General features: G+C 34.6%; 1 protein-coding gene across 1 annotated transcript; it reads left to right on the top strand.

The window, feature by feature from the left end:
* Nucleotides 1-11,061: 11,061 nt before the first annotated feature.
* On the top strand, nt 11,062-12,989 carry LOC122297278 (class V chitinase-like). The gene is made up of 2 exons (XM_043107297.1): nt 11,062-12,022; nt 12,738-12,989. The coding sequence occupies exons 1-2, from the start codon at nt 11,126-11,128 to the stop codon at nt 12,780-12,782; spliced, it is 942 nt and encodes a 313-aa protein (XP_042963231.1). The 5' UTR covers nt 11,062-11,125; the 3' UTR covers nt 12,783-12,989.
* Nucleotides 12,990-13,204: the final 215 nt, after the last annotated feature.

Here is a 13,204-nt window from a genome sequence, read left to right as displayed (position 1 = left end):
CTAAATCCACTCATTGAAGAGATGGTTCTAAATCGTAGCTAGAGCATATATTTATCCTATCAAGGGGATGGACTTAATTATCCTATTAATTTGAAACTGAAGTTGGCTCCATCTTTGATATGGACGAATGATGTAAAATGATTCTATTTCAATAATTCGTACCGTGTAATCCAGGCCATCATAAACCATGACTCATGACTTTTTGCTACAGTATTATTCATACAACAGTCCATATTGTTGATTCTCACTTGAAATATAGAAAAATCAATACGCAAATATGAAAACTTGTCACATCAGCTAGCATAAATTAAAAGCTTCTAGCATTTTGAGCCTTTACCTTTTTAATATATATCCATAATGGGTACAAACAATTATAGAAAGATGATATGTTGTTCTCTACAATGTGTGCATATCACGTGAATGATGGACATACATCATGAGATGGATTCTTGTTGACGACGCGGACTTATAAATGATATAATTAGGATGCTCGTAATTAATATGGATTTGGACTTATCAACGTACGTTTTGGATTTCTGAGGTGTCGTAATTCACACGTACATGATATGCAATAAAATGAATAATTGCATAAGAAAAACTTAAAATCTAGATGATTGAGAACTTAGGTATATAAGGAATATTATAACAAACAAGCACAGGGGAGAGTTCATTTTTTTTTTTTTTTTTTTACGGGATACTGTTTTGAGTTTCTTAAATTTTTTTAAAATATCCATAATGGGTGCTAATTAACTTGTAAAATGATACTACGTGGGCATTAGATCATCGTGATGAATCTGTTACTTTGTATCGTATTAGTACTACTCATGGTTTGCTAAGAGCACCGCGGGTACAATTTAGGAACATTGCACCAACAGTAATAAAACATTGCTCGATCCCATACAAACGCCATGGATAGGTCTCGTATCCCAATCATTTTATATAATATAATTACTCAATTGCATTTACAATTTTTTTAAATGAATACCCTTATTTTCTATATAATTAATCAATTACATTTATATATTTTTTTAAATGAATACCCTTATTTTCTTATCCAAATTAAGTTGAAAATTAAAGAACTACACCCTATATATAGTTCTGTGGAAAAATTAATTAATTAGCAACTTGCTCTTAATTCCAAAAACAATTTAATTACCAAGAAATCGTGGGTTTTATGTCAGTAATACTTAAGTTAACGAATCATGATCTACATGATGATCAGCAGCCTCATGATGCATGCATTGTACCTACTTTTATGAACTGTGATATTAACGATCGACTTGGATTTTCGAAGTATCATTCACATCTGAGAAAAACTTTTAATTCTAGTATACGCGGAGTTAGAGCACTAATACAAAGGAAACCACTCCCTAGCTATGTACTTCATTTTCAAAGTAAACTTTTAATTCTAGTATATGTTATTACTCAATTTTTTTTCGTACGTAACCTAAACAATTTAAGTGCCCTTTTGAAATTATAAATAAAAGTCTATCATGACCACGCACCAAAGTTGTTGTATTTACTTATCATTACTTCCGACATTTGTGGCATAGAGAAGTCATACTGCATAACTATGAGGTGGTCGTGATTTGGCCTTTTAGGATTTATAGCATCATCGTAGATTTTATCTTAGAAGTGTACTGAATTATTATTAATATTGACTTTCGAATGACTAATTATTCCAAGAGGTTTGATCCATTTGACCACTATATTATTTGTTATAAATAAATTACAATTTGATCTGTATCACCATTGTAAATGGTATGGCAATTAACATTTATATAATTGTTATGTTTTTATTAATCTGACCTCTCTTGTTTCTTTGTGTTACAATTGGATGAATAGAATGAAGGGTCTGGATTAATGAAGCCTTAATGATCTGAGATCTTGATCACATGACCAGCACGTGACTCGTAAGCTACATCAAACCGAGGCCAAGTTTGAGCCGTAGGATCAGTACACGTGGAGCCATCTGTCATGTCCTATATATGTATCGCTTCAGCAGTCTGTTTAACCTAATTCATTTTGGTATTCTGTTCAGCCGATTGAGAGAAGTGGGGTTCGAGAGAGAGAACAGAGAGGGACAGATTAGGGTTTCATTTGGGAAGAAAATCTTTGATTTTCTTGAGTGTAAATGAGTGCTCTATAATCTAAGAGAGTTTCTGAGGCTTCTCTGTGATGGACATTGATATCAATAAAGCTCTGAGACCCATTCCTGCCGTGGACGTAGACCATTAGGGTCGAACCACGTAAATCGGTTGTATTGTTCTTTCTTGCTTTATCTTTGCTTTATTTCTCTATTTTCTTGATGATTAATCTTGTTATTATTCGATTCCTGGTTATTATTTGGATCTGTTTGCATATTAGGGTTTAGTCACAATCTGTTGGTTCGTTGGTTCTGTCTTGGTTAAATCAGTATTTACTTTCAATATCATTACATGTTATACATTTTATATATATATGCTTAAAAGATTATTCTGAACATATTTGTATAGAGTCTTGCATTCGTTTTGAATCTTTGGTATAAACTGAGTGTTGTACAAAGGAGAAAGACTCAGGCATATAACATTACAAGTGGTATCTAGAGCCTAGGTCGATGGGGACCATGAGGTTTGATATTGAAAAATTTACTGGGGAGAATGATTTCGGGCTATGGAGGATTAAGATGAGGGCATTGCTAGTCCAACATGGACTGCAAGATGCCCTCCTAGGTGATAAAAGGAAAGGATCTTCCTCGAAAGAGGAAGACAAGGAGTCTGTCCATAAGGACATTCTCCAAAAGGCACACAATGCCTTAATCCTTTCCCTTGGGGATAAGGTCCTGAGGGAAGTGGCCAGTGAGGAAACCGCTGCTGGTATATAGCTTAAATTAGAGAACCTGTATATGACTAAATCCCTAGCAAATAGGCTTCATAAGAAAACCAAACTTTATACTTTTAAGATGACCCCTGGAACTTCAATAGGGCAGCACCTTGATGAGTTTAATAAAATCATCCTAGATATAGTAAATATAGATATCAAGGTGGAGGATGAGGATCAAGCTATTCTTTTACTGAGTTCTTTGGACTCATCTTATCAAAGCATAAAGGAAACCATAATGTTTGGAAGAGACTCACTTACACTAGATGAAGTACAATCTGTACTTCATACTAGGGAACTTCAAAACATAGGGGAATCAAAACAAAATCATGGGGAAGGTTTGACTGTCAGGGGTAGAACAGAAAAAAGAGAAAAGAGGGGCAAGAATGAGGGCAAGAAGTTTAGGTCTAAGTCAAAGGGAAAACACTTTAAGTGTTTTCACTGTCATAAAGAAGGACATTTCAAGAAGAACTGTCCTGAAAGAAAGAATAATACAGAAAATAAGAATAAAGAGGCAGGAGATGCCTCTGTAGTATTAGAAGGATATGAAAGTGCTGAGGTACTCACTGTAAGTGAGGTTGACTCAAAAACAGAGTGGATAATGGACTCTGGCTGTTCCTTTCATATGTGTCTAATCAAAGAATGGTTTGAGACATTCTCTGAGTTAGATGGAGGGCAAGTAATCCTAGGAAACAATAAGTCCTGCAAAATCATGGGTATAGGGTCAGTGAGACTAAAAATGCATGATGGTACTGAAAGGGTTTTAAGGGAGGTTAGATTTATACCTGAGTTGAAGAGAAATTTAATTTCTCTTGGCATGCTTGATTTATTAGGCCATACTTTCAAATCTGAGGCAGGGGTTCTTAGGGTTACAAGAGGGTCCTTGGTTATTATGAAAGGAGTGATTAAGAATGGTTTATACATACTACTTGGTAAGACTATAGTTGGGGAAGCATCTTCTGTACAGAATACTGTACAGAACCAATCTGTACTGTGGCATAGGATGCTTGGGCATGTGAGTCAGAGGGGACTTTTAGAGTTGCAAAAACAAGGTTTGTTAACTGACCAGAATCTAGGCAACCTACCCTTCTGTGAGGACTGCATTTATAGGAAGGCCAAAAGAGTTAGCTTTAAGCCAGCAATCCATAATACCAAACAAACTTTAGACTATGTCCACTCTGATCTATGGGGACCTGCAAGAGTAAATTCACACAATGGAGGAAGTTATTTCCTATCATTTGTAGATGATTACTCAAGAAAGGTTTGGGTCTATATCCTTAAAAATAAAAGTGACACCTTTGAGAGATTTAAAGAGTGGAAAAACCTGGTAGAGAACCAAGTAGGTAGAAGACTCAAAGTTTTAAGGACTGATAATGGTTTAGAGTTCTTGTCAAATGAGTTTAACATGTATTGTAAAAGAGAAGGAATTCTTAGACATAAAACAGTGAGAGAAACCCCCCAACAGAACGGACTTGCTGAAAGAATGAATAGGACTATCCTAAAAAGAGTGAGGTGTATGTTGTCAAATTCAGGGCTGCCCAAAACCTTCTGGGCAGAAGCAACAAACACAGCAGTACATCTTATAAATAGGTGTCCTTCTTCTGCAATAGGGTTTAAAACACCTCAGGAACTATGGTCTGGAAAACCTCCCACTTATGATCACCTTAGAGTTTTTGGGTGTGTAGCTTATGCACATTCAAAAACTGACAAATTGGAACCTAGAGCACTTAAGTGTATTTTCATAGGGTATCCTGAAGGGGTTAAGGGATACAAACTATGGGTAGAAGGACCTGGTAGGTTTAGATGCATTGTGAGCAGAGATGTGACCTTTAATGAGTCACACATGGCTCGGGTACAAGAGTCACAGTCAGTTAATAATAATGACAAGTTCTTAGAGGGATCTCAGATTGAGGTGGAGCAGGTTAATACCCAACCTGAATCTGTAACTGGTAATGACAGTGACTCTGAGGGTCAAACTTCAGAGGATACAAGTCAAGGTGGAGCTAGATCTTGGAATCTGGCTAGAGATAGACAGAGGAGGGTGATTAAACCACCTTCAAGGTATGGTCAAGCTGAACTTACCATGTTTGCCTTAACAGTTGCTGATGAAGTAGTTTATCAGGAACCTAGATCCTACAAAGAAGCTGTGACCAGCAAGGACTCCTCTAAATGGATACTAGCCATGCATGAGGAAATGGAATCCTTGAATAAGAATAAAACTTGGGTTCTAGTGCTAAAACCCAAAGGAGTAAAACTAGTGGGATCCAAGTGGATTTTTAAGAAAAAGGAAAGCATACCAGGGATAGAAGGGACCAGGTATAAAGCTAGGCTTGTAGCCAAAGGCTTTACACAGAGAGAAGGAATTGATTTCAATGAAATCTTCTCTCCTGTAGTTAAATATAGCTCAATTAGGCTACTATTTGCTTATACAGCCTTTGAAAACTTGCATCTAGAACAATTAGATGTTAAAACTGCTTTTCTGCATGGAGAACTTGAAGAAGAAATTTATATGCAACCTCCTGAAGGTTTTACTAATGAAATTAAAAACAATCAAGTGTGTCTTCTTAAAAAATCTTTATATGGTCTTAAACAGTCACCTAGATAGTGGTATAAAAGATTTGATACACACATGATTAACAATAATTTTAAAAGAAGTTGTTATGATAGCTGTGTCTATTACAAGGAAGAAAAAGGAATATTTGTTTATCTCCTATTGTATGTTGATGACATGCTGGTGGCTTGTAAAGACATTGTTATAATTGATCAAGTTAAATGCATGTTGAAATCAGAATTTGAAATGAAAGAATTGAGCCCTGCTAAGAAAATTTTAGGAATGGAAATTGAGAGGGACAGGAGTGCTAGACTGTTATACTTGTCTCAGAAAAATTACATCTCTAAAATCCTTAAAAGATTTGGTATGGAACTTGTTAAATCTGTTAACACACCCTTAGGTCAACACTTTAAATTATCTATAGATTAGGCCCCTAAAACAGATTCTGATATTGATTTTATGCAACAAATTCCCTATGCTAGCATGGTGGGAAGCATAATGTATGCAATGGTCTGCTCTAGACCTGATCTGACTTATGCTGTGAGTGTGGTTAGTAGGTTTATGGGGAACCCTGGTAAACCCCATTGGCAAGCCATTAAATGGGTACTAAGGTATCTAGTTGGCACTACTAACCTAGGACTCAGTTTTGGAAAGGGTATTGAGAAAGGATGTGAGTTAATTGGTTTTGTAGACTCTGATTTTGCTGGAAATATAGACACTAGAAAATCCTTAACTGGATATGTGTTTACTGCTTTTGGAGGGGCTGTTAGTTGGAAGTCACACTTACAATCTGTTGTGGCTTTGTCCACAACAGAGGCTGAATATATAGCATTGACTGAAGCAATAAAGGAGGCCATTTGGTTAAAGGGCATTGCAAATGAGTTAAGTATTTTTAATGGTAATATTTCTGTGTACTGTGATAATCAGAGTGCACTTCACTTAGCTAAAAATCAAGTTTACCATGAAAGGTCTAAGCATATTGATATAAGGCTTCATTTTGTTAGGGATGTTATAGAGTCTAAGGTTGTGGGTGTGGAGAAGGTCTCAACTGAGGATAATCCCTCAGATATGATGACCAAGTCACTCCCAAAGTCTAAGTTCAGACACTGTCTGAACTTAATTGGCATGGAGTCTAGAGTCTGTCCTCATTAGAGGGAAAGGTGCAGGAATAAGCCAATGATGAGGATTGATATTTTTTGGCAAATAAATGTTTTGCCAAGGTGGAGATTTGTAAATGGTATGGCAATTAACATTTATATAATTGTTATGTTTTTATTAATCTGACCTCTCTTGTTTTTATGTGTTACGATTGGATGAATAGAATGAAGGGTCTGGATTAATGAAGCCTTAATGATCTGAGATCTTGATCACATGACCAGCACGTGACTTGTAAGCTACATCAAACCGAGGCCAAGTTTGAACCGTAGGATCAGTACACGTGGAGCCATATGTCATGTCCTATATATGTATCGCTTCAGCAGTCTGTTTAACCTAATTCATTTTGGTATTCTGTTCAGCCGATTGAGAGAAGGGGGGTTCGAGAGAGAGAACAGAGAGGGACAGATTAGGGTTTCATTTGGGAAGAAAATCTTTGATTTTCTGGAGTGTAAATGAGTACTCTGTAATCTAAGAGAGTTTCTGAGGTTTCTCTGTGATGGACATTGATATCAATAAAGCTCTGAGGCCCATTCCTACCGTGAACGTAGACCATTAGGGTCGAACCACGTAAATCGGTTGTATTGTTCTTTCTTGCTTTATCTTTGCTTTATTTCTCTATTTTCTTGATGATTAATCTTGTTATTATTCGATTCCTGGTTATTATTTGGATCTGTTTGCATATTAGGGTTTAGTCACAATCTGTTGGTTCGTTGGTTCTGTCTTGGTTAAATCAGTATTTACTTTCAATATCATTACATGTTATACAGTTTATATATATATGCTTAAAAGATTATTTTGAACATATTTGTATAGAGTCTTGCATTCGTTTTGAATCTTTGGTATAAACTGAGTGTTGTACAAAGGAGAAAGACTCAGGCATATAACATTACAACCATATATGATCAGTCATATTTTACGTAATGAGTTGTTAGTTTCAACCAAGTTATCTAGTAATGAAATAAATTTCCAGAATGTACATCCAGTGTTCGACACAATACCCGGGAGAAAATGTAGTGATTTCATTCTCTGTTGGACATTTCTACTTTCGTGAATTTACAGTCTGTATATATACAAGTATTGCTGCTAACAGAATTACATGGAGATAGGATTATTTGACACCTGTCCTATATTTACAATTCTATAGGATTCACTTTTTCTCTACCGTACGTGTATGCGAGGAGTCTGCTGTTATGTATTTGTTTTGTGCTCAATTGTGGGTCTCTGCCTTGACAGATTTAATTTGGGCCTTCTCTTCTTCCTTAATATCTAGAGACCAGTACCCATGCAATATGCATGCATGGGACTAGACGACAAAATGAAGCAATCGAAGGCCTACCCCACAATGGTTAGATTCTTAGAAAGTTAATAATGGATTTATATGTACACCGATAACTACTTCACATGATCCTAAACTAATGTCGTACGTTAATGATCGATAAGGCAGGTACTCTACTACTATATATATATATGTACGTACGTAAATATGATCCGAGCATGGACATGGCAGTTGTAAATATGATCCGTACAAACCCCATGGATAAGTCTCGTGTCCCAATCATTTTTGAATAATAGTATATATAGTTGTGGAGTGCGCGAGTACTGCAATTATTTTAAAAAAGAGTAGGATCCGTAATTAAAAAGTTAGTATTTTTTCATGTGAGTCTCGTACTAATTTACTTTTTTTTAAAGAGACTGCATAACACTTGCACAATCCACGATTGTAAATATCATCTATTTTCATTTTATATATGAGTACTACTCAATTGCATTTACAGTTTTTTAAATGAATGCCCTTATTTTCTATACGATTAATCAATTACATTTATATTTTTTTTGAATAAATACCCTTTAACTGATTTAGTGATATAATTTTATCAAGAGTTTTATATTATAATAGATCATGAAAAAAAATGATTGAACTATTAAGAATTTTATCTCGATCTCTCAATTTATATGAGATAAGAACAAATATTGTTGGACATATAATTAATTGAGAAAAGTAATCTCATAAATAATATCACTAATTTTCAATGAGGTTTCATCCTTAACCTTAGTTGAAAATTTAGCTAGATATATTCATGAAAATAATCTTTAAAATCTAAATAATTCATTGCCAAGTTTGGTATGTTACATCCTTTTAGAGCACGACTCAGCTTGTGGCAGTACCCGTTCGGTAAGGATATCTCACTTGGACTTATCTTTATAGATTTGTATCTCATATGGATACGGTTAGCTGGATTTCCATTAATGGCCGGTGGAGTTTTGCTACGTATAAATAAAGTTGCGTACTAATCTGTATACCAATACTGATTCCTTCATATTCAAAATTTAAATTAGAACTGTTTTCAATAAAATTTATTTTTTGATCGATCACATTAAATTTGTATGCATATTAGTGCGTAGTTGTGCTTGCAACTAGATTTTTCCAAATAAATATATGCATATAACAAGAGGATTGAAAGTGACTTCCAGCGCCACTTAATTAAAAAAAGAAAAAGATCAAGAGAGATTAATTGAAAAGATCTTCTATTTTAAATATTTTTACAATTTAATGAAAGTTAAACAAACATCTGAATCTAATATTGTTTAATGCTAAATTCCATATATATTAACATGTAGTAGCAATATTTAATATCTCTAGATCCACTCATTTAATATATGGTTCTAAATCATAGCTAGAGCATCATATATTTAGCCTATCAAGGGGATAGACTTCATTATCCTATTAATTTGACATTGGAGTTGGCTGCATCTTTGATACGATGTAAAAAGATTCTATTTCAATAAGTTGTACCGTGTAATCCAGGCCAGCATATTTATGACTCACTTTGTGCTACATTATTATTCATACAACAGTCCATATTGTTGATTCTCACTTGAAATATAGAAAAATCAATACGCAAATAAGAAAACTTGTCACATCAGCTAGCATAAATTAAAAGGTTCTAGCATTTTTAGCCTTTCCTTTTTTAATAGATATCTATAATGGGTACAAACAATTATAGAAAGATGATATGTTGTTCTCTAAAATATTGTGATCTGGACTTATCAACGTACGTACGTTTTGGATTTCTGAGGTTTCGTAATTCACATACATGATATGCAATAAAATGAATAATTGCATAAGAAAAACTTAAAATCTAGATGAATGTGGAAGCTGAGAACTTAGATATATAAGGAATTAAGAAACAAGCATACGGGCCAGGAGAGTTCTTTCTTTTTTGACGGGATCCTGTTTTGAGTTTCTTAATTTGTTTTTAAATATCCACAATGGCCGGGTGCTAATAAAGTTGTAAAATGCTATTAGTACGTGGGCATTAGATCATCGTGATGAATCTGTTACTTTATATCTTCGTAGTACTACTCATGGTTTGCTAAGCTCTGACGTACTTTAATCTGTTACTTTATTAAGAGCACCGGTACACAAAGTATATAATTTTTTTTCCATGTATTGTTCATATTTTTATTTATGTACTATCTAGGAACATTGCACCAACAGTAATAAAACATTGCTCGATCCCATACAAACCCATTGGATAGGTCTCGTGTCCCAATCATTTTATTATATATAACTACTCAATTGCATTTACAGTTTTTTAAATGAATACCCTTATTTTCTACATAATTAATCAATTGCATTTATATTTTTTTTAAATAAATACCCTTTAACTGATTTATTAATATAATTTATGGTGACTTAAAAATAATGCTCTTTTGAATATTAATTTAAGAGTAATGCTACTCTTTACATCCTTGATTTTAAGTTGCTTATTCTAATTTTAAGCGGTTGACATATAAAATCAGTACTTATAACGCACTACATAATTAAACAGTATGATTGTGAGTGACAAAATCAAGGATGAAGAATAGTATTTCTCGATGATATAGCTACAAATCCTGTTTACAATTAAATATTTACTAAAATTAAACACAACTAGCTAGATAATTAGTTTTCTTACCCAACTTAAGTTCAAAATTAATTTAAAGAACTACACCCTATATATAGTTCTCTGAAAAAATTAATTAATTAGCAACTTGCTCTTAATTCCATAAACGATTTAATTGGCAGTTAGTTAGCTTGTATTCTATTCTTGTAAAGAACCTGATCTGTTTTTTATTTACCGCCAAAGTTCTGCAGCTAGTACTATATATAAAATCAGACTTTGGGGGTTTGTATTACTTACTCGAAATAATTGAAAAGGTCTCATAATCTCATTTCTTCCAGAGTTTTCTTCTTCCTTTCAGTTGCCAGTGGGTTAAAGTAAAAGAGCTCCTACGAAAATCCAAAAATCATAATCGGTTTAAATTATTATATTGGCAATTACTTTATTGGACGCAATAAGGTGGGTAGATATATATGGCATATATTAAATGATATGGACTTTTTTGTAAACTAATTTATGTATCTATGTATTAAGCCTATTGTACTTTATTGATATGCCAGCTTGTTCAATTTTATATGGGGGCATAGATAGAGCCAGTACCACCAAGCTATAGACACCACCAACAACAAAAACAAAACCAAAGTTTGTAACTAATTGCTTCTCCTTTCCTCCAATGGCTTCGAGTACTACTGCTGATCATCCAGCAAAAAAAGCCGGATACTGGTTTAGCACGTTTGAACTCCAAGTAGCAGACATAAAATCCAACCACTTCACTCATCTTTATGCTGGCTTTGCCAAGGTCCAATATCCGATTCCGCCACATCAAAAGAATGATGATGTGATCAAATTTCCTGACAACAGTGGAAGATTCGAATCCTTCTCCGAAACCGTCAAAGGAACAAACCCTCGCGTGAAAGCCCTTTTATCCATCGGTGGTGATGAAGGCCCCAACATATCTTCAGCCATTGCTTCAGTGGCTAGAGATGCTAAACTGCGTGAAGCATTCATTAACAGGTCCATACAACTAGCCAGGGAGAACAAATACGATGGCCTGGACCTCTGCTGGCTATACCCCTCCAATGCCGAACAGATGCACCTGTTTGCCTTACTCCTCGAGGAATGGCGTCAAGCCATAAATGACGAGAAAGCCAAACAGACTAATAATTATGAAAAGTTGCTTCTGACTGCAGCGGTCTTTCACCAACCGGTCATTCATGGTACAGACGGTAACAATATCGATTATCCTTGTCAGGCTATTTCAAAGTACTTGGACTGGATCAACGTACTGACCATTGACTTCGATACTCCCTCTCCCTCCAATTCACCCGGGAAGACTGGACCGGTTGATGCGTGGCTCAGCTGCGGAAAAGCAGGAATTGACGACTGGATTAAACGGGAAGCTCCGACCGAAAACTTGGTCCTCGGCCTTCCATTTCATGGCTATAATCACGGGAATGGAGATCCCAATGACATCGCTGCTAAAGTTAAGGAGGCGTTTAGGGGAATAAACTTGGGCGGTTACTTTGCATGGCATCTGGCCTCCGATGACAATTGGACCTCTCAAATGCAGGTAATTAGTAGCATGGATTCAATAATATTTTTATGAGTACTCCTAGGTTTACGTAGTGATTTCAATCAAGCAAAACTTAATAAACTATTGCGGCTAAATGTGATTTATTAAATCTAGTTTATTGAAAAAAATCTCATATAATATAAAAAGTGATCACCTCAGTATATCATGCATGTATTTCTTAAATAATGGTAATTATTTATAAATGCTTTTAGAATTGAGAAAGTCTATTTATAAGCCTTATTTGTTACACACCCAACAGTATACCATTGGTGCATAAGCTTAATTAATTTTCATGTCAACTATACTAAAAAATACAAATAATTGGTGTTTTCATTTTTATTAAAGTTATAATATTATTGTAAGACATGGAGTACTTACGTGTAGCAAATATTGAAACTCGATAGAATTTTGCAATCCCCATTAAGCAAATCATCAAAATTAATAAACTGGCAGGTTTCCGACTTCCTGATACATGATGAGTGATCATGATCTCTATATTCTAACTTTTTCCTACATATCTTCATTAATTATAAACGCCTATGTACGTACGTACGGCCTGTTAGGTCGTTTGTGACGATAACTTTTGTAAATAAATTTTAACCAAAGCCAAACGCCGGGAAAACAAGAATCTCTATATATCCTAGCTATCTTTATTTTTTGAAAATTTTATTTCCTATTTTCTAATGAACATAATTTCTCTTTCTTTTCGTAGCTTCCAATGCATTGGCTAAAGCGATTAATAATTGGCCAAGTCTAGTGGAGAAGCCATGGCTAGTACTGGAGAAGAGGTCGATATTAAAATAATTATTGCTCCACAGATTAATATTAGTGTTGATAATCATATATGTAAAATATTATAAGCTGCTTGTATTATCAACAATAAGGCCGGGCCAATGGCTTGCTGGCTATCATGCTGTGTACCTACGTTGTGTGTGATAATAATAATAATATTATCATTATAGAAGCGTGTATTACTATTATTCGCATCAATAAGGTTAATCTTATGACCAATTGTACGAGATGTCGATGATCAATGTTCTCATGTCTTTTTCAGGATTATAATATATTATATATATATATATATATATATTAGTTTTTAAGTTTTTGAAAGTTTTGGAATTTTAAAGCTTGCCTCTTACATGCACTCTTATCCTTTACCTCTTGCTTTTCCTCTGCTTT

The sequence above is a fragment of the Carya illinoinensis genome, chromosome 15, assembly GCF_018687715.1.
Source record: "Carya illinoinensis cultivar Pawnee chromosome 15, C.illinoinensisPawnee_v1, whole genome shotgun sequence".
Lineage (NCBI taxonomy): Eukaryota > Viridiplantae > Streptophyta > Magnoliopsida > Fagales > Juglandaceae > Carya > Carya illinoinensis.
This window is presented reverse-complemented; position numbering and strand designations above follow the sequence as displayed.

What these genes read in the sequence shown, in the direction of transcription:
- LOC122297278 (XM_043107297.1), top strand. Translation starts at nt 11,126, where the DNA reads ATGGCTTCGAGTACTACTGCTGATCATCCAGCAAAAAAAGCCGGATAC. An exon ending in ATTGGACCTCTCAAATGCAG is followed by an intron (nt 12,023 to 12,737) that starts GTAATTAGTAGC and finishes TTCTTTTCGTAG; the next exon opens with CTTCCAATGCATTGGCTAAA.